This window comes from Anastrepha obliqua, chromosome 4 (genome assembly GCF_027943255.1).
Source record: "Anastrepha obliqua isolate idAnaObli1 chromosome 4, idAnaObli1_1.0, whole genome shotgun sequence".
Taxonomy (NCBI): domain Eukaryota; kingdom Metazoa; phylum Arthropoda; class Insecta; order Diptera; family Tephritidae; genus Anastrepha; species Anastrepha obliqua.
Window position 1 is genome coordinate 27,415,535 of NC_072895.1, and position 26,696 is coordinate 27,442,230.

General features: G+C 38.3%; 1 protein-coding gene across 2 annotated transcripts in view; it reads left to right on the forward strand.

Moving 5' to 3' along the window:
- Nucleotides 1-26,696, forward strand: part of LOC129246227 (uncharacterized) — a 47,194-nt gene that overhangs the window by 7,991 nt on the left and 12,507 nt on the right. The window contains exon 2 of one of the 2 annotated variants that reach the window (XM_054884873.1): nucleotides 23,968-24,105. In XM_054884873.1, coding sequence (XP_054740848.1) covers nucleotides 24,043-24,105 — 63 coding nt within the window. In that variant the 5' untranslated portion in view covers nucleotides 23,968-24,042. Of the gene's footprint in view, nucleotides 1-23,921; nucleotides 24,106-26,696 lie in introns of those variants that run through there. The other variant, XM_054884872.1, reaches the window with a different exon arrangement.

The following is a 26,696-nucleotide window of genomic DNA, read 5'->3' on the forward strand; positions in this document are numbered from 1 at the left end:
TGAAATAAACATCCGTTCATTTATATTAAAAAATAGCATTTTTCTTTGAATATCAAAATAACACCTTTTATTGGAAAACCCTTTATTTTAGTATAGATTGGTCGAAACATTGGAAAGGAAAAAAAAGTTAGTTAATTTTTTTTAGCAAAAAAAAAAATTTAATTAACTTTTAGTTAGTTAATTTTTTTAGTTAAAAAGGAATTTAGTTAATTTTTTTGTTTTAATAAATAATAATCTACTTCACTAAATTTTTTTAGTTAAGTTTTTCGTTTTTAATAATTAATAATCTACTTCACTAATTTTTTTTAATATATAATTTTTTTTAATATATAATAATTTACTTCACTAACTCTTTTTGGTTAATCTTTTTCTTTAAATATAATAAGCTACTTCAACTTCAATATACTTACACAAGGTGGCGCAAAATTAATAATGAATTTTTGTTTTTAACTTTTAATTTTTTTCTATCACTCCCTGAGCGCGTAAAGGTGGCGCGTAAAATTGGATGATTAATTTTGCACCACCTTATACGTATATATTATAATTGGCGGTTACGCCCTTTATTGGGTGTTACGCCGAATTTCTCCTCTTATTTATGGTGATGTTTTTCTATAAATGGAGGAGCTTACAGTTTTCTGCCGCCTCCGAATGGCTTTTCTGTGGCAGAAATACACCCGGCGTTTTGTCTTGTCTGCCGAGGGGCGACCGCCTCCGAATGGCGGACAGATTTTTATGACAAGCTTTTCTGTGGCAGAAATACACCCGGCGTTTTGTCTTGTCTGCCGAGGGGCGACCGCTACTAAAAACATTTTTATATTATTTGGTGACGCCCGAGGTTTCGAACCCGTTAATTTCCGAGTGCTAGGCCTGAGATTAGTGGAACTAAAAAAGTTCTCAGCAAGCACAGTTTTATGCCTAAAGTCCGTTGGGTGTCATAACTTTATTAGTACGAAATAAATTTTACCTAACTTATAGTTTAGATTATGCGGAAGTTGGACCTTTGCACGTTGACGACGACGAGTATCGAAGGCGAATGAACAATGAGCTGTAAGCGCTTTACGGCGACATAGACATGTCGCAGCGAATAAAGATCCAGCGCATTCGTTAGCTGGGTCACGTATAAAGCAAAATATTACCAGTCCAGTATTTTTTCAGTCCATTTGTATTTTTCTCCCGTGCACTCAAATGCACATACAATCTTGTCTTGCTTTCGTTTACATCTTCTTAGTATTCTTCTTTTTTCTGCCTGAAAAGCTATCTATTTATTTATTACCACAGTTCTATTGTTTTTTTTTTGTTATTACTATTCAGTAGCGCTTAATGATTTGTTATTTTGCTTAGTGCAATCTGTGTGTTTTGTGTGAGATATGTTTGTTGTTGGTTTTATTTTCACTTCACTTTTATGTCCAACGTAATTTTGCAAAGCTTTCTTGTATTAATTCCCTCGTTATTTCTATTATATCCTTTCTCATTGTTTTGGATTGGATTGAGTCTTTTTTTAAATAAGCGCAACGTGGAATCTCTGATGGAGAGATCAAATACAAGGTGACTTAGCACGACTGGAGCGATCGAAGCAAATTAAAAATCCCAAGTGAATTCAAAGTCTTTTCCACGTAATCCTTCAAATGCAGAAGAAACAATCCTTAATTGCATTATAATAGTCGAGTGGTGGTAGCTGATTCTTTTTCCGCTCCAACGGCCGAAAAAACAGCATAACCCTAGACGATTTGTACCGCGAGTGTAAAAAAAGCTAGAACTTACTTTCAATTGTTGTATTTAATCCATATTGAAGCACAAAAAATTGCTCTCTTGTCATGCTGAAGCAAAATGGCGGAATCACCTATTTCTTTAAATTTCTCACAAGTGAACAGGTTTCCCGTATAGCGGAAGACTTCAAGCAGTAAGAAAAATTTCGAATGATCTACATACACACTATTGGTGCCGAAATTAAAAAAAAAATTAGAAATAGTACCCTTTTGAAACAACAAAATAGTGCGGAAGCTCTAGTTGGATTCTGGATGAATCACCACCACTCTAACCAACCCTTTTGAAAATGTAGTTCGATTGCTGAGACCAATTAAAAAAGGCAGAGCTGCTCTACTAATTAAAAATAGTTATTTGATTTGCAAATATATTTTGTTAAAACAGATTATTTATGTATTAAAATAGAATACTAATACAAGCCCCCTAGTTCTGCGATTCGATTGTGAGAGTTTTGCATTACATGGGTTGAAGCCACTTCGTATTTCTGGCATTAATTTACAATGCGTATGATTGGAAATATGAATGTTTAAATATTTTGGGCATTGAAGTCAATTTGCAAATTCAGCATTGAATCCAAAATTTAAAATTCGAAAAATGGAGATAAAAGAGCAAATGGACAGGCTATTCGTCCATGACTTGGATATCACCCTCGACTTCGAACCGCATACTTACAATTACATTCTGCAAAGGATACTGGACATTTTACAAAAACACAAAAAAAACAGTTTTATAAAGAGATAATTTTTATAAAAAAAATTTATTAAAAAAAATTTATAAAAAATGTATAAAAAAAATTTGATAAAAAATATTTTATAAAAAAAATGTTATAAAAAATTGTATAAAAAAAATTAATTAGATAGTTATTTTGATACAGGAAATGTTACAAAAACAATTATTTTTATATTGTAAAAAGCCGAATGGGCTGGTGCGTGACTACTAGGCCGGGTCGATTTGTGGGGAGGCAAAAAAATCGCCCATTGGTCTGTGAAAATCATATTCTAGGGATCAAAATAAGAAACTTTGAGGAAGGAACCATGCCTCTAAAACGAATTCTGATGTCCCCCAACTTCGAACTTTTTAGTTTCTTTTCTCATGTAAAGGCCAAAAATGGTGATATTTTGAAATGATTGTATGGGGAACCCCCCAGGGCAGTTCCAGGGGGTGTGCCACTGGCATTGGTGGATCGGCCGTCCAAAGTTAGTGGGGGTCGGTCATACATTTGGTCTCGACCCAAATTGAGGGTCATCAGAATTCGTTTTAGAGGTATGGTTCCTTCGGCAAAGTTTCTTATTTTGATCCCTAGAACATGATTTTCACAGAGCAATGAGCGATTTTTAAATCGACCCGCCCTAGTGACTACCATTCGGAATTTACAGAGAACGTTGGTTCGAATCTCGGTGAAACACCAAAATTAAGAAAAACATTTTTCTAATAGCGGTCGCCCCTCGGCAGGCAATGGCAAATCTCCGAGTGTATTTCTGCCATGATAAAGCTCCTCATAAAAATATCTGCCGTTCGGAGGCGACTTGAAACTGTAGGTCCCCCTATTTGTGGAACAACATCAAGACGCACACCACAAACAGGAGGAGGAGCTCGGCCAAACACCTAAAAGGGTGTACGTGCCAATTATATATATACATATATGTATAAACTTTCATAAAAAAATTTTTATAAAAAAAAAAATTTATAACACAAAGTTTAATAAAAAAAAATTAATTGTGATTTCAGTTTTAATTCTTTTAAACTCGCTCCTTGTACACAGATTGCTATATCGAAAAATTAGACTTACTCTACAATATATAAATTCATATTTTTACTCGGAAATAAAGTTGTTCACCGTCGAATGAAAACGGCATTTTCTTAAATATTAAAAAACAAAATTTAATTTCCCAACGCAATTTTTGCCTCAGTGCTCCCAACAATGTCCCTTCCTTCAGCCGCATATCCCGCCTACCTGAAGCCCTGGTTAGTGATACCTCCATCACGAAGCTAGTGTAATAGCTTTTTTACTCGATGCCTTTAACGCGTTTGATACTTAGTATCGATAGTACTTGCCATATTTTTTTTTTTGCGGGTTCACCCTCCTATTACGATAATGCCTAATGCATCATCAAAGCTGCCGTCGTAGCAATGGTATGCCCGGAGACTAAAGAACTGCCCCTCGTTTGGAATCACTTTTGCATTCCTTCAGAGTGGCGTTCCACCTTCCTCATTACAAAGGAAGTCCAGGTCCCGCTTTTTTATCCTGAGAATTCTTTCGGCGAAACCACTGATGTGGGAGATCACATTTCCTCGCCACTTTGCATCTTGTCGATATTATTTGCCATATGGCAACGCTAAAGTTATCATTCAACATAAATTCACTACATCATGTGAAATTAGGTAATGTAAATTTCAATTCGTCGTTATTTTTACGTTTTTATTTTTCTTGTATGTAACTTCTGCGTGTAATTGAGTTTGAAAAGTTGGGAACTTGCGTTGCCTCCAATATTTTCTGCTTGAAAAAGCTTCAAAAAAGTTGCATTGCTTAAATTGTAATAAAAGGGGGAAGTAATCTGTCCCTTGCGAAAGGCTTTTCTAATAAGTATCTATTCAAGCAAATTGTGTTGTTGTTGTTTTTTTGTTTTATCTCTCAGTTAGTGAGGAAGATGTTATTGTTTAATATTAATTTGTCGAAGAAGAAATCTATTATTTCTCGCTAGATGGGTGTAGTGATCGATATCTCGTAAAGATCGGTCAAACAATTTAAAGTTTATGTTCGTTGTCAAGTTGACATTTCGCACTAAAAAAAATCGTTTGCTGTTCTTCGTTTGTTCCATTCAGTTGTGAGTTACAGGGTGTTAACAATGTCAAGGAAGTCAATAAAGAGAAAATTTGGTACATTTTACAATTTTGGTGCCGTTATTGCAACAACTAACATAATTACGAGCAGTTTTGGTTTCGTCAATTCCATTCAGGTATTTTTGAAGTTAAAGAAAATGTCGATAATGTCGTAAATGTCTATAAAATCACTGAAATAATCGAAGATGACCGGAATGCCAGTAGTCGTAGCATCGCCCAGGAGCTAAAGATCGACCATAAAACAGTTTTAAACCATTTGCGCAAAAATAATGAATTTATTTTTTGCTTCAAATGAATATTTAGAGACATTTTTTTGTAGCTCAGTGGGTGAGGATAATTTTTTTGCTTAACATATTATGCTAAATGTAGGAACTAAAATTCTGTGCATTTCCCTTTCTAAAATTCAAATTCAATTCAAAAAAAAAAAAAAAAAAATCAGTTTAAGGGGACAGATACCTGTAAACGGCTATATTTTCCCTAATTCTCATTAAAATTATTTAAAACGAAGAAGTCAATATATTTTTTTTTAAATTGGCATACAGGTTATTTATACATTAAAATAATATACAAATTTTTGTTTTTTTAATCATGGAAAATGGTGGATGTACACTCAATTCTTCCAGGAAGGTCACAGTGGGGCTTCTCAATCGGCGGGCATTGTAGCATCGGCGTCAGTGACCTGAATACAAAAAACCAAAAATTTTTTGTTTATTAATGTCATAATTTCTATATGAATTAAACCAAAAATGGAAAAAAATTCGCGGAATAAAATACTTAAAAAAAAAATTAAATAATTCTGGGCCGAATATTCCTACTATTTTTGCTTCGAAAAAATTATTTTTTTGAAAAATTTTCGAATTGTAAATTCACATAGAAAGTAGTATCATAAAAAAGAAAAATTTCAGGGAGATCGGTTAATCACTTTTCGAGTTATCGTGTACGCGAATTTGAAAAATTTAGTTTAGTTCAGTTTGAATACAACGTAATTATACCTCTCTCCTCCAGCGCTCGAACGCAAAGAATTGACTTTATTCTTCACGGTTGACGATCTATTTAACAAATACTTAGATTTACGTTCTAAAAAAATTTTTTTTTTCGATATTTTACAGGTATCTGCCCCCTTAATAATAATAATTAAAAAAAATAAAGATTTTCGGGTTTTATAATCTAACTTTTTTACTCGATATCCAAATATACACCATACTTTTTGCCGCTATTTATTTAGTACTCGATATTTTGGTCCGACACCAGAAACAAGTAAAAGTATCGATTGGTGGTATCGACTGTAGTTCACTTGTTCCATGATTTTTGCACTTGCAGCTTTTTGATGAAGCAACCAGGTGCGGCTCTCTGAAGATCACGCAGAGTTCTGCGAATTGTACGGCAATTGCCTCATTGCTGTGTCCAAGAGTCGACGAGGTCTAGCCCGGCGTTGTGTGGTGCGCTCTACCGCAATAGTGTGTGGTTCTTGCCACTGGCCCAAAATCTCTTAATGAACCGATGTAGTGAATTAGCGATATATCATATCAAAATTAATTTGAGCCTGCTGAGATGAAAATTGTTATTGTTTTTTTTTTAACGTTTCATAGTTTTGGTTCAAATGGAGTGAAAATAAAAATATTGAGTTCAATTCTTCATAGCGAATAAATGTAGTTCCCAACCACGACTTTTCGATAATCCCAAATTCATTGCTTTTTGCTTAATTTTTTAATTTGTTTTCATTTAGCGCAAATCACTGCACGACAACGGACATTTTTGGTCAATAAAATTAATTTTACCAAAAGCGAACGCACGCCACAAATTGGAGGAGGAACTCGGCCTAACATCTAACAGAAGTATACGTGCCAAATATTTATTTGTTTTAAAAGCGGATTAATTAATTCTTAAATATTTGAATGCCAACTTAATATTTTGCCCTTGCCTTATACACTAGTGCTTGTATTTGAACATAAAATTTTATTTTTTCATATTTCCGCATGAAGCAGAGAATATCAGGTTTTACGAATGCTGTCTGCGCCAAATTATCCACAAGTGTAAATTTGGAATTGTGGATATCTAAAATTTGTTAACATTTTTTTATTTCATTGGAAAATTTTTGTATGAAAACCAAACAAATGTGATGGGATAAACAGATCGTCGTCTCCAGCATAAGAGTGCAATACGAGTGTGAGTAATGCATGCATGCAAGATAATTACAACTGTACTGTACGAGTACGAGTAAATAATAACTATGAGAACTTTATTAAAAAAGTTGTAGTAAAAAATGTAGACTAAGTAGTGCAAATCGATAAGTCAAATAACTGCCGCAATTCATGCATATTAAAATCAATAAACTTGTGTGGACATACAAATACAATGAATTTGTATATAAATATTTGTGTATGCGCGTAACAGACCTTTTACCATATCTATGTACATGCGTATGTGTATGTGTGTTACACGTAAAAACCACTTCCAACTAGTAGCCACTACTTACACACTTTTGATTCCAACGGTTCTATTGAATTCTGTTCGTTGTCGTAAGAGGTGGGGAAAGTGTGTTGCCATAGTAAATTTACAGTTGTTTTTCTTTTCAATTGGCAAGTAGAATAGCAGCACAAATAGCGAGCGGTGCTATCATTGGCCGACTTACAACAACAACAATGTACATTAACAAGTAATAATAAAAGTGCTTGTTGTTCATAGAGCGCAGCGTCAAAATCGAATGCAAACAAAGAGGCAAAGCGTCGACGTCGACGTCGACGAGGTAGCCGTTGCTCGCGTCATTACCGCTACCTTTTCATACGTACATAGATAAAAGAAACGTGGTTGTGGTCTTGCATTATCAATTTTAGCGGGTAATTACATTGAAAAAAGAAAGAAAGAAATAAATAATAAAAGTAAAGGTGCTGATGCGCAAAAAAGGGGAAGGAAATGTATGAAAAAGTGCTAAGAAACGCGGAAAAACATTCGGAAAGGAGGGCAAAGTGGCAACAATAAATAATTATATAGGGTCGTTGGTTTTTTTTGGGTGCTGCCGAAGACAGAGTAGCTTCTGCTAAATTTAAAGTTGTATTTATTAAGAGTTGAAATTAAATTCACATTGAATATTAAAAGCAAAAATCAAAAATTGGCGAATAAAGTATTGATTTTTATAATAAATTTTAACAATTTTAACGCATTCTTGAAACGTGCAGCTTATTTCTGCTAAATTTAACAGCTGGAGTTCTATCAAAAATGCCGTTATGCACTGGCAAAGCTTGATCGCAGCTAGCGAAAATGTCTATATAAATTCATACGACCAACAATTAGCCCGTCTTTTGTGCGATTTAAATGAAACATATACCGATTTGCAGCTAATTTTCTTCGCTAGTGCAGGGCGCGTGGCTCCTTCTAAGATGTGCATACCATTTCCCTCTGATTCCACTTATACCACATTCCTAGACTTGAGTATACCTGCACTGTTAAAATTAATTTATATTATTGAAAAGTGTGACATTTTGGGAAAGGGCGCTATTTTAAATTTTTGAGGTTAAAAATAAAAAAAAGTTCTGTACTTAATTTGAAGAACGAACTGGCGCAACTTAGGAGAGAGTCGAGTGGTGAGGTTTTTTGCTTTCAGGCCAAGGGCACAAAGGGTTGTAGTGCTTAATACGAGGTGTGTTCAAAAAGTGTCAACGACAAATGGCAAGGCTGGAGAATAGAAGTAGGGAGTCGCAATCGAGGAAGAGTTTGGTGAAGCAGCTTTCGTTTTTCTTTGTAACTGAATTTTCGATTATTTTATGATTTTTACAGTTTCATGTAACAAGAAATATATGAGAATAAATATTTTAACAAAAGTATACCAGTTACGTATATTCGAATTTCGATTTTTTTGTGGCGATTTTTTCTGTTGGCGGCCGCCTTAGCCGAATGGGTCGGTGCTCGACTACCATTCGCAATTCACCGAGAGAACGTCGGTTCGAATCTCGGTGAAACACCAAAATTAAGAAAAACATTTTTCTAATATACTTTGAACATAAGCAAACTATTAAGGAAGTAATTTCCAGATACAAAAAAATCAAATCAACAAATAGCGGTCGCCCCTCAGCAGGCAATCGCAAGCCTCCGAGTGTATTTCTGCCATGAAAAAACTCCTCATAAAAATATCTGCCGTTCGGAGTCGGCTTAAAACTGTAGGTCCCTCCATTTGTGGAACAACATCAAGACGCACACACCACAAATAGAAGGAGGAGCTCGGCCAAACACCCAAAAAGCCATTTTGAATGTTCAGTTAATAGTTGACAGCGGCTTCGCTTGCACGTGTTTCGGCTCGTCTTCGATGTTTACCTATTTAAAAAGATGGATCAAAGAACCTGTATGAAATTTTGTATGAAAATCGAAATTAGGTGCGCGGATGCATTTCGAATGTTGCCTGTGTCATACGGAGAAGCTACTTTGAACCAAAGCAACGTTTATCGGTGGGACAAAATGTCCGAGCACTTCAACAACAGACGAAAAAATTGATGAAGTGAAGAAAATGGTATTGGCCAATCGTCGAATCACCGATTGACTCGATGTATACCTTTGTTAGGGGTGCGTCTTGAGGGTTTCTTACAAATGGGGTAATCCATGTCGTTTTACCTCGCCAGATTTTAGTGTTGAAAACTTGCAAAACAAAGATTAAGGGAGTTGCAAAGCAATTGACACAAAAGACTTAAGAAGCGAACTCGAGAATATTAAAAGCAAATTAAAAACACTAAAAGCATTAAATCATGAGTAGCACAGTATGGCAATGGAAAGAAGTGTGTAAACAAGTAAACGGCAAAGGTGTATGCGTCGATAATTTCTTACTTAAGTGCAGTGCTACGCCTAGATGTGACTACGCCTTGCTGCAAAAATGGCAGTAAGGGCACCGCAACACGTACGAAAAAAGAAGCCAGTACGCATGCCCGTACAACCAACTATATGGAGGTGGAAAAAACACGAAAAATATATATAAACGTTACAACGTTCTGGCGTGCAGGTACATTCTTCAGCAATATCCGGTGTTAGTATGTTGCGGTTGTCGCGCGGCATCCGTCCGGCTTTAATGCGCTGTTGATTGCCTTAACACGTTGTCGAGTTTTTTGTATGCACGTACTCGCGAGCATATGTGTGTGTAGGTGCATGCCTGTGTTTGTGCATAAAGAAACAATTGTTTGCACATAACGCTTATTCACCGTTCGCCCATTATACCATAACTTCATCCACAAAAGTATGGCTGATTATGGCGCGTGCTCTAAAAGAACACCAGTGGCACTCAAATCGACTTATCTATCAGAATGTAGGCTCAATATATGACTAATAAATTGGTAAAGAAATAAAAGACAACAATTGAATTGTATTAATGAAGAGGTAAGAAGCTTCGAAGCTTTGGCTGCTGCCGTCATTGCTCGCGCAGTCAAGTATTAACTGGCGCTGCACCCCTAAATACCCACTCAATTGAGCGAGTTGAAGCTCTTCAATTAGTTTCACACACATATATTTACACACACACACACTCACATCTTTCAATTTATAGCGTTGCACTGGCATTCTGACGCTTGAATGCTATTAAATAATGGTAAATCCGCATATCTGAGGAGGTGTTTTTTGGCTTGTCAAGTCATTGGCTTCTCAAGTGACTACTTGAGGCTTGTCTGTGCAAATATATGTGTATGTATGTATGCATGTATAGGCTTGGGTGCTTGTTTCGGCAATTTGAAGTTTTTGCATTTTTTGTAAGGTCTTTCGCTCACACATACATATGCACAAATGTTTATTTATTAGTTTCATTTGCCGCATCTAATAAGCTGACGGTATTTCAAAAATGGCATAAAAAGCGGCGTCGCCTCGAACTTACAGCTTAAATGTTTTAAATTACTATGTTTTTTTGTTTGTGAGAATTTTAATTGTGCTTAGGTTGAACAAAATTGGCGTAACTACATTATGACGAAACGCATAATAGGAGGCTGACATTGATTTTATGGTGAATTACGCCTTTGTTTGCCCGGCATGTGGGTGACAACACACCTAATGCAGCGCTTTAAGGTGGAAAATTCACGAGGTTTATGTCACAGAATTTGAGGTTCGGTCCAATTTGGTTTTCTGCTCATTTGTCTTGCATTTAATTATGTATTTTTTTTTTTGTCACGGGATGACGCCCGTGAAGAGGAAACTCTCATGAGTACTGCTATACCGGCAAAGCAGTATGCACGACTTGTAGTCTCACAGCTACACCTACGTACTAAACACCTCTCCATTATCTACCACTCTCCCCGCGGAACTGTCCAAGAAGGAATTACCTCACGGGGCTGGTTAGCTCATAGGCTGCTAGTTATTTCGTCTACGAAGCTCCGTGTGTCTTAGATCATTTTGGATATGTTTTGCATGCGCGCAGCTTCGTTTCCAGTTATTACTCGATTTTAGCATAAAATCTATAATATTTTCGCCGGGTGATTTTTTAGCTATTATCTTTTTAAACAGTTGGTTTAAACAGCTGACGCACGTTTCGTGCTTTGTTTCACTGTCAAACATCTTCAGTTTGGTTCATAATTTAACCATGAATCGTCTTACAAACGAACAACGCTTGCAAATCATTGAATTTTATTATAAAAATGCGTGTTCTGTTAAGAAAGTTCATCGCGCGTTTCTTACATTTTATGGTCAGTTTAATCGACCCACTGAGGCGGCTATTCCAGCTATTGTGACTAAATTTAGACCCAAATTTACATTATTGGACATCAAATCACCAACACGCTTACGTGCGAACTGGAGAAAATATCGCAGCTGTATCGGCCAGTGTTAATGATGACCATCAATTATCGGATCGTCGCCGTTCGCAGCAATTGGGCCTCTGTTACTCAACAATGTGGAAAATTTTGCGAAAGGATTTAGGTGTGAAGCCTTTCAAAATACAGCTGGTGCAAGAATTAAAGCCGAACGACCTACCGCAACGCAGAATTTTCGGTGAATGGGCTCTTGGAAAGTTGGCCAAAGATCCACTTTTTTAACGAAAAATTGTGTTCAGCGACGAAGCTCATTTTTGTATCAATAGGTAAGCAGAATTGTCGATTTTGGAGTGAAGATCAGCCAGAAGAATTGCAAGAGCTACCAATGTATCCCAGAAAAGGTCGCAGTTTGGTGCGGTTTATGGGCTGGAGGTATCATTGGACCGTACTTCTTCAAAGATGCGGCGAATCGTAACGTAACTGTGAATTCACCATTCACTACCGCGCTACCGTGAAATGATATCCAACTTTTTTTTGCCCAAAATGCAAGAGGTTGACTTGCATGACATGTGGTTTCAGCAAGACGGTGCCACATGCCACACAGCACGCATAACAAGGGACTTGTTGAGAGGCGAGTTCGGTGAACATTTTATTTCACGTTCGGGACCTGCCAATTGGCCACCTAGATCGTGCGATATAACGCCTTTAGATTATATTTTGTGGGGCTATGTTAAAGCTCATGTCTATTCAGACAAGCCTGCTTCAATTAACGCATTGGAAGACAACATTAAAGCATTTATATGTGAGATACCGGCCGAAACATTGGAAAGAGTATGCCAAAATTGGACTAAGCGAAGCGGATGGACCATTTGAAGCGCAGTCGCGGTCAACATTTGCATGAAATAATCTTCAAACATTAAACTATATGGACTGTATTATCAATTTAAATAAAAATTTCATGCATTTTTCTGAATTTTAGGTGTGTTTTATTGAAAAACTTTCCTGTAGCTCTTAAAAAATCATCCTATATATCACAGGTCTTCTTCCCTCTCAATGCAGATTTGGCAGTTTAGGGAACTTCCATGGCCGAATCTATGGAGGTATTTTCGAAATACTTCGTGCCGTGAAAGGAATTGGGTTAGGTGGAAGTTTGTTTCCTCATGATTCCTTTCTAACCACGTCGTAAGACTGGGTATTAGCCCATGCGTCCATCTACCTTTCGCTGATCTGCTCCACCGGTCTTGCCAGTGGGCGATCGAACGACGCCTTTCTTCTTCTACAATATTTTTACGACTTGCTCTACCGACATGTTCAGATAGCCTTATACAACTCTCTGCATTTCTTTCGCCAAAATAACTACGGGGACTAGTTCTACTATAACGAAGGAAGCATCGTCCGAAATTGTACGGAAGCGGCAGCTAGTTCACAAAGCGCTTAGCCGATAGACGGTTGTCAGTTTTTTGTGAAGCTATTTAACGGGGGAGCCTGGTTTATAAGGTCAAAAAAATCAATTTTTTTTTTTCGTTTTAAGCGATTCCTAATATATTTCAGAATATTCACACAAAGTTACAGAGCCTAATTCTCAATATTTCCGTAGATACAAAGCCAAAGGTAGGCGAGCGTTAGGTAGTTACGCTGTGACCGGACAGCTATAGTACAAACTTTATCTTCTTTTCTCGACTTTTCATTTTTATGATTTCTTTGAATTATGGTACATGAATGAAAAAAAAAAAACTAATGAACCTTTTGAAATGAATCATGGCTTGCTCCCTTCAGTATTAAATTCTTTTCTATTTGAACTAACAAAATATAATATATTAGATAAAAAAAAATTTTCAAGATTTTTATACCAAGTTGAAGTGAATTTTTTTTTTTTTATAGAAAGGCATTTTTTTCTTTAAAACCTCCAAAAAGTTGAAATTTTGGAGTTTCTCTCAGTTTTCTTAGTTCATCTGGAATAAAGAATCATGATAATTAGAAATCCATTTGAATTTTTTGCTTTAGATAATAATTACGAGCTGTATCTTGTACGCCAGTTGGAAACTCCAGCGTTGCAGCGCTCTACTAATTTCTATGTTAAACATTTTTTTCAATTTATTTTAACCAGTACAAAAAATTTTTATACTTTTTAAATGTTCATTAAAAGATAAAAAAACTTTTTAGTGCTAAATTAATTTTTTCCTTAAAAAAAAAAAAAATCGCAAAGAGATGCAATTTTTAGACCTCATAAACCAGGCTCCCCCCTTAAGCTGCAGTGCATTAGCCCAGATCGGTGCGGTATACAAAAGAACCGAGCTGACTACCCTGCTATATAGTATTCTTTCGCTGTGGCTAGATCCTCCAATGTTTGGCATTATTCGCAACAGATAGGACTGCACATTTGATGCCTTCTTCACAGCATATTCCAGGTGCATTTTGAAGTTTAAACGGCTGTCAACCATCACTCCTAGGTATTTAAGAGCGGGTTTTGAACTTATAGTTATAGTCCCAACATTTACATTTATAGTTTCTATTATCCTTCTGCTGCTTATTAGGACTACATCGGTCTTATGCTCAGCTAATTCTAGCTTCATAGACCTTAGCCAAGTCTTGATCCTGCTTCCTGATTCGCTAGCGATCCTCTCAATTTCGTGGATATGTTTTGCTACCATTACCACCGCGATGTTATCTGCGCATCCAATGACTTTAGTTCTAGGGGGCATATCCAGTCTTAGAACCCCGTCATACATTAGGTTCCATAGCAGTGGGCCCAGAACTGATCGTTGAGGAACTCCTGCGGATACTGCGATATACTATTCAATGCCTTTGTCACTTCTAAGCCTCAGCTCACGGTCTGTGAAATAGCTCTCAATTATTCTGATTTTATAACTAGGCGACCGTATTTTTTCGAGGATTTCTAGTATAAGCTGCGAACTAGCTGTGTTAAAAGCATTTCTAACGTCCAGAGTTACCACAGCGCGGTACTCTTTTTTCCCGCCGCGCCTTCTTTTGCCTTCAATGGCTTCTGTTGCCAAATCTATCACGCATTTGATAGCATCCACTGTTGAGCGGGATTTCCTGAAGCCAAACTGGTATGTGGATGGAATACCTTTGACTTCAACTATCAAAAATAATTCTCTCCAGAATTTTCGCCCATTGTATCTAGTAGACATATTGGTTGATAAGACTCGGGTTCATCAGCCTTTTTGTTGCCCTTGGGTAAAAGCACAAGTTTTTGCTTCTTCCACCTCTTTGGGAAAGTGTCTTCGTTAAGGCATGGGTAGAGTACTGCTTGAAATATGTCTGGATGTTTGGAAATCGGCAATTTCAGGGCTCTATTTGGTATACCCTCTGGACCTAGAGCTTTCTTAGACTTTATTTTATTACACACCGCTTGGAGTTCTTGTTCGGTGATATGAGGGATGTCAACCGCTTCGTGTTGTATGCAGGATGACAAAATGTTTTCCGACACATACACGACTATCTGCCCGATTACGCTGCCAAATATACCAATCTAGAAAAGATATTAGGGATATCTAATATCAAGTGCGGCCTCGGTAGTCTAGCGTAAGTGCACTAGCCTGCCATCGCAGAGGTTGTGGGTTCAAATCCTACGCAAAACAGGGTCCTTGCACTTTTCCATACTTACCTACTTTCCTAGTTTCTAGTAAAAAACAGAAAAAAAATGTTCATTCCTCAACTCCTAAAACTTTATCCTTCCAATCGGTACTTCCATACAAAAAGTCAGCGCACTGTGGCTGCTAAAACAAGCAAAACAAAGAAAAAACACAGTTACACATTGCATCAGTGGCACCAGCAAGAGGAAGCGACAATCGCGGTGATAGCACAGACATACCAAATTTAGCGAAGTCCTCAACCATCTGTGTGATCATTCTAGTAGAAAAATTTGAAACACAGATGGCGCTCCAAACAGTAAGAAGGCGTTGTTCCTAAGCAACGACAGGTGGGCACTCCCCTTATTTAGGTCTGGTAGCGGCAGGCTAATCACCTACCCTGTCAGAAATCAAATAGATTAACGTAACCAACGCATGAGGTGGCCCTATGCTCCCGAGTGGAGTAAACAAGGTAAAAAAAAAATATTAATTGCGGTTCCTTTAAATGAGAAACTATATCCACTTTATGAACAGAAGATATACTCAAAGTAGTGAAGGAGGCCAAGACTTTTTTAAATAAAAGAATAATAATATTTTACACCTCGAAAGCGAGCTGAAAATATCCATTTAGAAGTGTATAAAAATAACAAGGACGCACCAGCATTTATAACATTTACGCTTCATTTCCAAAGATTCTAGTAGTAACTAAGCGTGAAAGCCGTGAAATTCTTTCACTTTTCGGCAAAGCATTAAATTATTTGCTCGGCCTATTTTCAATCTCACCGACGTATCATAAAAAGTTCATTTACCAATTCGCCAACTCATGAACCTACTTAATGCTTAAATAAATATTTTTGCGACGTTATAAAAAAGAGCTACTTTACAATGTGCAGTGTGTTAGTAGGCCAATAAAAAGTTTAAGCAGTGCTCTTGAAAATTCAATTCACCACATTGAGTTCGCGTCTTAAGTCTTTTGTAGTTATTTTGCCAAGTCAGTGTGCGAGATGGGAAAGAATGAAAATAGTTGTGTGCAAAAGTGAGCATATCACCAGCGACGAACATTTATGAAAATAGTTAAAATATATACTTTCAGACAGTGTATATCTTAGACAGTGTCGATCTTATTTACTTGATCTCATAAGTCGATTTTAGTTGGGAATATTTGTATTTTATACTACTTTCATATAAAGGGTGGTTAAGTTTTAAAGGCCGGTGTTGATTTTGAATAAAATACAATTTTTTTAAGAAATTATTATAATTTTTCTTTATTATGATAATATTTGGTATGGCTCAATTACGTATTAAACAAAATATTGGCCAAATGGCCGCCACGGCCTCGGCGGCACATCTCCATCCGATGATCCAAATTTTCGATGACGCTGAGACTTAATTGATGTTCTATGCCGTTAATGTGCCGAATTATCTCATCCTTTACCTCTTGAATTGTTGCTGACTTATCGAAGTACACCTTTTCTTTCAAATAACCCCAAAGAAAGAGGTCCAACGGTGTCAAATAACATGATCTTGGCAGCCAATTGACATCACCGCGACGTTAGATTATTCGGCCATCAAATTTTTCGCGCAAAAAAGCCACTGTTTAGTTAGCTGTGTGACAAGTGGCACCACCATCCTGTTGAAACCACATATCGTCCACATCCATATCTTCTAATTCGGGCCATAAAAAGTTCGTAATGATCTCACGATAGCGAACACTATTCACAGTAACTGCCTGGCCCGCCTCATTTTGGAAAAAATACGGCCCAATGATGCCGCCGCCCCATAAACCGCACCAAACAGTCACAATTTGTGGGTGCATTGGTTTTACGGCAATCACTCTTGGATTATCATTCGCCCAAATGGGGCAATTCTGCTTATCGACGAATCCACTGAGGTGAAAATGTGCCTCATACCTGAAGATGCTTTTCTTCGAAAATTGGTATTCGATTGTTGCCATTTCCTGTCACCATTCTGACCATTGACGACGCTTGAAATGGTCAAGAGGCTTTAGTTCTTGAGTCAATGGCACCTTTAAGCGTGTAAATGCAAGTCTTAATGCATAATGTTCTTCAACGACGATCGTGAGAGGTGCAATTGTTGGGCACGACGACGAGTTGAGGTGGATGGCTCTTCAACCACACTATCGCGAACAGCAGCAATATTTTCTGCAGTACGAGCTGTACGAGTATGCACTGGTGTTTTCACATCTCCTACAGATCCGGTTTGCTCAGACTTTTGCACAATTTTTCCGATTGTATGCACATTTGGACGATTAAATTGACCGAAAAAATCATGAAGTGCGCGATATGCATTTTGATTTGAACGCCCGTTTTTATCTTTCCATGGTTCAAATTGAGTTAATCTGAAATTGAAAACTGTCAAATGAAATGCGGAGAAAACTTGGCTTTTAGGTGTGGTTAACATTCAACATCGGCCCTTGAAATTCAACCACCCGTTACAACTTGCGACAAATGATAGCAGATACATATTTTGACAAGTTTTGATTATTTTTCATTTGCTTTTTAGTGTTCAATATTTTTTTTATAAAAGTGTTTCGTCAGAATGGAAAGAAGTAAAAGTTGTCTTTACTCCTAAGGCAGGAAAAAGTCCGAGAGTCATTTTGACTTCTCATATTGTAAAACTCCTAAGTATTTTAATCTGGTTTTAGCTAACGCGGGGTAAGAACATAGAAGGTGTTCTAGCGTTTCCCTCTCTTCCAGTTCATTGCAAAATCTGTTGCTAACGTTGTTTGTAATTGGACAGATCTGGTACGAATTTGTTTTTTTGGCATGCGGACCTTGCGTATGAACCGACTAATACTTATACCCGATTTACATGCGATATTCTCCGGCTCTTTTGAATTAACTTTCGTAGTGCCTGCGGACTAAACCACCCCATCGCCTCGCTCTTCTGCTTTTTTCCCCCTCGGTATTACCAGTTAAGATATTCCTTCGAGGGGGCAGGATGTGTTTATTCACTCATTTGTCTGCGTTCGTTGTCATCATGTCTCAGCCTTCGCATAGTTGTTGAGGCTACGTTACAACCATAGTTTCACTTTTCTTCAGATACTAGCATATATTGTACTAGGCTAGCAGCTGTCATGCTCTCGCCGATATTTCAGCTCCACATGCTTCATTCCCTATCAAATCTAGAGCATTCTAACAGGGCATGCTCATGCGTTTCATATTTTTCTTGGCAGTATAGGCAAAATGGGGAGTCTGTGTGCTTGTATTCGTACAAATACTGCCTGAAACAGCTATGCCCAGTTAAAAACTGTGTCAGCATGAAGTTAACGTTGCCATATGTTCTCCGGATCCATTTCTGTATGTCGGGGATCATAGTGAAAGTGGTTCTTCCCTTCCCACTATCGTACCATTTGGTCTGTCAATTTTGCAGACCGATATCATCGATCCTCTGTAGGGCGTCCCTCAGTGAGGCTTTGTTACCAGATATCCATTTTTTCATTTTATATCATTTTCATATTTTATTTCATGCATTTTACCTTTATAGAGAAGGGAGATTCTGCCTGCTGTATGAATCGGTCGTAGCTATCGGCATTCTGTGTACACATGATTTTCGCGGTTTTGCAAGTGGTTAGATTAGTTCACCTCCTGCTATCCGTGTTTTCATATACGCAGCGATATCATTGTATACCGTATTTAAAGGTTTCAGTATGCCGTTTTCTTCTTCTAATTGTATGTAAACAGCGCTCTTGTCAATCTCATCTACAATTTCGTTTCCTACATTGCCCAAATGGCCGGGTACCCCCAATAGATGTGCAACCGTCTGTCTGCGGCTAGTCTCTCTATGGCTTCTGCGGCTAGACTCTCTGCTCTTTAGAACATTTTTGGATGAAATTTCATTTGAGTTTATTGCTTTTATCGCCGCTTGGCTGCCAACGTATATATTTATGTTGGCGTTGCTGGATGTCTTTGCGAATGCTATTTTCGCAGCCTTACCTGCAGCAAAGACTTGAAAGATACTGCAGTGGTCGGGAAGCTTAAATATCTGCCTCATGCCTAGCTCTGCGCAATAGAACGCCCCCCTACTCCGTCTAACATTTTCGAGCCATCAGTAAATATCAGGTCAGTTCATAAGTTCGTGCGTTTTTTAAAGGTGGTTTTAAAATTAATAAAAAAAGATGTTTAAAGTATTTATTAATCAATAATATATTTTCCTTCATTATTTACAATGTCTCCCCAACGTTTAGGCAAATTTTTAATTCCCTGCTCCAAAAATTTTTTGTGTTGGAGCCAAAATTCGCTTCGATATCCCTTTTTATAGCTTCTTGTGAGGAGTAGTTCTTGTTACTCACATGGGATTGAGGTCCACGGAAAAGGTGATTATCACAAGGTGCAATATCCGGAGAGTATGGTGGATGGGGCATTAGCTCCCGTCCGAGCTCGTTCAGCTTGCCTAATGTTTGCCTTGCGGTATGAAGTCTTGCGTTGTCGTGGTGAAACAAAACTTTGCGTCTATTCACTAAAGACGGTCGATTTTTGTTAAGTGCCTCATTCAGGTTTGAAAGCTGATGGGAATAATAATCAGCAGTTATCGTCTGGTTTGGTTCCAGAAGTCCATAATAAACAATACCGGTCATATCCCACCAAATAGACAGGAGAATCTTCTTGGGGTGAAGGCCATCTCTAGGGGTCGGTTCTGGTGTTTCATCTTTATCTAACCATTGGCGTTTGCGATCAGGATTATTGTAAAGCACCCATTTTTCATCACCAGTAACGATACGGTTCAAAAAACTTTCATTTTCAAGCCGTTGCAGAAGCTGAGAACACACATTCACTCTCTGCTGAAGGTTGACGACGGAAAGTCTATGCGGAACCCATTTTCGCAGCTTTGAAACCTTTCCCAACTGAACCAGGTGCCTGTGAACTGTTCCATGCGCTGAACTTAACCTCTGAGCTATCATACGAGGGGTGCCGTTTATATGTCGGGATTAGAGAACAAAAACAAATTTTAATCATCGAAAATCACTTTCTTGTTTTTCAAAATATTCTCCATGAAGATCTATACACTTTTGCATACGTTTGAACCAATTGTCGAAGTACTTTTGCCACTCTGAATGAGGTACCTCCAAAACATGCATTCTGAATGCCGTAACCGCTTCTTCAGGTGTCGAAAAACGTTGACCTCTCAGTTTGTTTTTTACGTACGGGAATAAAAAGAAGTCATTCGGTGCCAAGTCAGGACTATACGGCGGATGACCCATTAATTCGATATTTTGGGTGCTCAAAAAGGCAGTTGTTTGAGCCGATGTGTGAGAGCTCGCATTGTCCTGGTGAAGAGTGATCCGTCTTTGGCGATTGGTTTTCCTAATTTCTTGGAAGACAACTGGCAAACAAATGGTTGTGCACCACTCAGAATTTACTGTTCCGCGTTGTTCTAGTGGTACGGTTGCGACATGTCCAGTTTTTCCGAAAAAACAGGCGACCATTTGCTTGGAAGTGCTTCGTGCGCGAACAACTTTTGTTGGATTTGGCTCATCTTGAAACACCCATACAGTCGACTGCTGTTTACTTTCGGGCTCATACGCGTAAATCCATGATTCATCACCTGTCACGATGTCATAGACGTGTTTCGAAGCCCCGCGATCGTATTTTTTGAGCATTTCCTTCGGCCAATCGACACGAGCCTTTTTTTGAGCGATTGACAAATTGTGTGGGATCCAACGCGAACAAATTTTTTTGACAGTCAAATGTTTATGCCATATTGAATGTATGCTGGTCCCACTAATGCCTAAGATTGTCTCAATCTCACATAGGTCACATGACGATCTTGCAATATCAGTTCGCGCACAGTATCAATGGTTTTCGGAACAACAACTGGACGACCTTCACGAAATTCGTCTTGGACTGAACTACGACCACGATTGAATTCAGCTTACCATCGATAAACACTGATCCTTGATGGAGCTTCATCGCCAAAAAATGAATTAAGTTCATCCATACAATGTTGCTGAGTTAATCCACGTCGAAAGTTGTAAAAAATAATCGCACGAAAATGTTCACGATTTAATTCCATTTTTGGACCGAAATGAATCTTTTAAGTTACTGTAAACAACACAAATAGCGCTGGTATTTCAAAACGTTCTGAGTACGTAAAAGCCCAAAAATGTCAAACTTTGAGATACAGCTGTTAGTTGCCAGATTGCAACACCAGGCTTGCCAAATCCCGAAATATAAAAGGCACCCCTCGTATCGACTGCCAAATTTGGCTTAGCTTCCACGAGTTCGAGCAAAGCGTCGGAGTTAAAAACTTCAGGGCGACCAGCGCGCGGGGCATCCTCCATGTCGCAGTTACCACTTCGGAATTTTGAAAACCACTTTTGCGCAGTCCTTACACTCACGGTATCCTTTCCGTGAATAGTGTTTATTCCTGCAGCAGCAGTTGTTGCATTTCTACCACTTTTATAAAAAAAATACAAAATATGCGTTCGAAGATTCCATTTTATTTTTTAACAACACGAGCTTCTATACGCGTTTGAAATCACTTGTTGAATGCACAATGTATCAAAGAAAATATAAATAGTTCCGTTATATTCCGCGAATAATTTTTAGTATGCAAAAATCGTACAAAAGTGAAATTATGGGTAAAATACGCATGAACTAGTGGACTGGCCTGATATAAAGGGTGTTTTTTTAGAGGTTAGGTTTTCAAGATGAAATAAAACGTATATAATTTAATGTTATGGCCAAGAATTTAGCTTTATTATAAAGATAAGAGTTTGCTATTATGTTTTAAAAATGATTTCGGGAAAGTGGCCGCCGCGGCTGGCTCGAATAAATTCCAGCCGAGAGGCCCAATTTTCGACCACTTTTTGCAGCAATTGGGGCCGTATGTCAGCAATAACGCGCCGAATATTCTCTTCCAAGACGTCAATCGTCTCGGGCTTATCTGCGTAGACAACGACTTTACATATCCCCACAAGAAATAGTCCAGCGGTGTTATATCGCACGATCTTGGAGGCCACGCCACAGGTCCACGGCGCGAGATAATGCGCGAGATAATGCGCTCACCAAAAGTTTCCTTCAATAAATCGATTGTTGCGTTGGCTGTATGGCATGTAGCGCCGTCTTGTTGGAACCAAAGGTCGTCCACATCAACATCGTCCAATTCAGGCACGAAAAAGTCATTAATCATGGCTCTATAGCGCTCTCCATTGACTGTAACATTATGGCCGGCTTCATTTTTAAAGAAATATGGACCAATGATTCCCTCTGCCCATAGAGCACACCAAACAGTGACTTTTTGAGGATGTAACGGCGTCTCAGCAATGGCTTGTGGATTATGTTCACTCCAAATGCGACAATTTTGCTTATTGACATACCCGTTCAACCAAAAGTGAGCTTCATCGCTGAACAAAATTTTCTTCGATGCGTCGCGCGAACCGAACCATTATTTTCGTAATAAATTTGCACGATTTGCAAACGTTGTTCAGGTGTAAGTCTATTCATTATGAAAAGGCAAACCAAACTGAGCATAAATCAAGTGACAGCTGTCAAAAAGACCATCTACGAAAAGAGTAGTGCCAACTTGAAAACCTAACCTCTAAAAAAACACCCTTTATTAAAAGTATTTGGGTTAGGTTTCATGCCTCTTTTCCCATCCCTCTTCTCCTATTGTTGTTCGGAATCTCTTCACCCAATTACATTTTGTAGTAATGTAGTCCGTCTCGACCCTGTAACTCAGGCCTATTGTGCTATGTTCGAATGTTTTACATGTAAATTCGCCTGTCGCGTTGAGTCTTACGGCAGATTTAGCTGCTGGACATTCTGTCGCAATATCAATCGGTGACAAGTTGAGTATTCTTTCAAGCGCTGCCGTTGGAGTAGTTCTCAATGCACCTGTGGTGCAGAGTGCACCAAGACGTTGAATACTTTCCATAGGTTGGCTTTACGCACTTCGAATTCGCCCCATAAGGGCCAGCATAGGGTCATTTGCGAATCACTATTATAAGATTATTCATGTAGACCTATTTGGAAAGTAGTAGCTGCATTTATAATTAAGCTCAGTTTTATTGACAATACAGCAAGCGAGAGTTTATTTATCAGCCTGCATTTATGTATATATTAAGCTTTGTTCACACTCATGCAACACACTCACACACACACGATCCCAGCTACACTAATTCTTTCATCTCATCACTACCAAGTCGAACGTTCATTTGATAACTTCAATCATTAAACGGTGGAAATTTTCATTTCAGCACAAGTAACTGCACATTGAAAGCGCGACAAATACACCGACCGATAAACAGACAACCACAATTTACAGTCACATAAGCAGCTTATTGTAATAAAACGCTTCTTTTAGCATTGAAAATATCCACACACATACTCGTACCGCATAAGCCAAACGAAAAAGAAAAATAGAAATAAAAATAAAAATAAAAACAATACCGTTTTTATTGGCAGCAGGCGGAATAGACACATCTACGCACATAAATGTATAAAAAAAGCTTTGATTTTACGCAATTACTAACAACTATAAGGCGCATGAAAAAGATTCACATTTCTAGGCGGTGAAACAGCGGTTGGTGGTGACAAAAACAAAAAAAAAAAAAAAACAAACGAAAAAAACAAAAAACAACATAAATACTAAATTGGCCAAATTTAACATAAGAATAAGCACATTCACCAAAAAGGCAATAAGAGAAGCAATAAAATTCCAAATTCCAAAAGTACAAAAAAAGCATTCAACTCAATCATCAAATGGTGGTAGTTCAGTTGGCGGCAACAAATTCACTCAAATCGTTACGAATTCGACTCAACTCACATTGACGACGACCGAATTCACTTAGTCAACACCCAAGCATTCCATACATTCAAGCGCTTTACAGTGAACATCATAAATTTTGCATTGAAACGGGTTGTGTTGACCGGTACCGTGGTATCGTTATACCGTTCTGTTTCTTGCTGTTGTTGTTGTTATTATTCATTTGTTTTCGTGCATATACGACAATCGTTATTTTTGTTTCAACTTTTTTCTCTAAAATATTGCACGCAAACATCACAACAATAACAACAAACACAATGAATTATGAAAAGGCCATCGGTGAAACGCAGCAACACAAGAGCAAAAACAACAAAAATAGCATACAAAGTTTTTGGAATGATCAAATAATGGAGCGTTTTATAAAGGCCAATTTATTTATGATTTGCTGTGTGGCTGCCGGATTGTTACTGGTAAGTGAGAAACTCAATAGTAGATAAGTGTTTAGATTTATGTGTATGTATGTGTAGATGTATATATGTAAAAGAGTTGTTTTTGTTCGACATTTCCGTTAGCGAAACGAACAATAGCGCTAACGGTTAGTCAAAGTGTCAGCAGTAAGAATGAACAGCAAATGGCAACAACAACAACACGCAGCATCAACTTGAACAAATCAATGGCCAGCATCTTGTAGATAAAAGACAAACACCTGCTTGAGACCCGCCGCAGGTGAACAAGTGAAAATGAAAATGAGATTAACAATAAGAACGACAAAACTTAAATATTTTTCTTGCTTTTCGCTTGAATACCCAGCGGCAAATTACATTAACTTAGATTAGGCACAGAAATAAATTAATTGGGATATGATACTTTCGCTCGCTTCAGTAGCCGTCGCCAGTAGTTGAAAATACATAAATTACTGCTAAATAGTTGAAAATTGAAATTGAAATTTGGATAGGTTGAGCCAAGGAGCACCAAGAGATTTGGTGGCCCCTAAAACAGGCTAAAATGCCCATTGTATTTAGAGCTCTGGAAAGAGAGTAGATAGTCAAGGAGGAAAGGAGAAAAGTATCAGAGAAAGAGATAGGAAAGAATGGAGACAGAGGTACTTAATCTTGTGAGAGTTTCCAGGCTCTTTGGAAAATCTGTAAATAACCTCCAGTTTTAGAGAACGAATATTGCTCATTCTCACGACATAGGAACCCAAAACTCGTAGCCTTGCACTAGCAAAGGCAGGACACGCACAGAGAAAACGCTGACTACTATTCGCCTCCTCTAAACAAGACAGGCACATTGGGTCCTCAATCATTCCAATGGTGGTCATATGCTGAACCCATGAGTTATGTCCTGTAATCAAGCCGACCATCAACCGCGCGTCTTTCCTTCCAAGTTTTATATGGAAGTTTGACAGTTTTCTGTTCGGACTTGTCACAAAACATTTTGCAGTTCTGCAGCGTTCTGGACCAGACCATCGCTCTTTATGTAAATTACATACATAATCGCTGATCCAACTTATGATTCCTGTGGAACTGATTCCGATTATTGGCTCTGGCCCTTGTGGGGGAAGCGCTGAACTACGGTTGGCCAATTCATCGGCAATTTTATTTCCGTTAAAAGTTAGTTAGTTTAATAGTTAGTTCGAGGAAAAAGGAATCCATTAGTTTTGCGCAAACGGTTTAAATCTCTTTTATGGCCAATCTTTAGCTCCTGGACAATGCTGCGGCAACTAACATTCCGCTCAACTTCGATTATTTCTGTGATTTTATCGATATTTTCGATGACGGTCCTGCCTGTGCAAGGTGCATCTTTAACATAAAAAATGCCTGAACGGAATCGGCAAAACCAAAATTGCACCATGAGTCTTAAAATGGATATACATCATGGTAATAAGGCAAATGACTACATATGAAGCGGTCGCTTGGGCATCGAAAGCCGCTCTCTCGACAGTGCGGGCAGCGCTAACTAAGCTTTAGCGCTCAGCATTCGTGTGCACCACGGGAGCAATGCGGACCTGCCCCACAGCTGTGATGGACGTGATGCTCGAGCTGACATTCAGCAACCAGCCAAGCGTACCCTGTTAAATATTACTAGTGAAGCCTTCGGTAAAGGAAATGTCATATCATTTAAGAATATGGAATTGCTGAGTCTGCAGCTCCCACTTGCTCAACTACCCAGAGATCACTATCACTATCAGATATCACTAAAGTCATTAAATTTGAAAAGAAGTTTAGAATTGAGCTAGGCGATGAGTTAAACTGGGGTACCCCTGCATTTAAAAGTAAACTCCAGCAGTGTATCCAACACTGGTACACAGATGGCTCGAAGTCAAAAAAGGCATAAACGTTGCAAAATATGACCCCAAAACCAAGCATTCTGTGCCGATGGCATCTTCCGAGCGAAAGTGTATGCCATCTGCCTATGAGCCAATTGCCATTATGAGCGATAGTAAGGCTGCACTCATACCCCTATCGTCCTGTGAGATCAAGCCCTCACTGGTGTTTGAATGTATCGAGAAACTTAATCTACTAGGAACACACCAGCTCCATTCTGAGTTTGATAAGAGAACTGGGTCTGGATGAGGTACTGTGATGCGTAAAGGGCACAAAAGACCACGAGGTCGAAGTGAAAACTCCAATAAATCTAATGGATATTATTTTTTATGCAGAAATGCAATCGCTGATCTCTGTGTTAAGCGTGTAGCCTTTTAAAAATCGCGCTTCTTCACTTGCTAATTACTCAATATTATACCGACTTTTTGAAGTGAAACTTCTTTTGTCTCGAAGGATGAAACGCTGTGAGGAGTAAAACCATAGCGTTTCATCGATATGTGACGCTACGCCAGCGCCATCTGTTAAAAGCGTGGCGTGGATGAAACGCTGTGAGGAGTAAAACTACGCTAAACTACGTAAAACTCACGCTATGCCAGCGCCATCTGTTAAAAGACTGGCGTGGCGTGTCGTCGTGAATGTAATGCGGTCGTTTATTATTGCATTCTTATCGAATGTAATTTATAAATATGACATTTGATTGACGGCCGCCGTAGCCGAGTGGGTTGGTGCGTGAT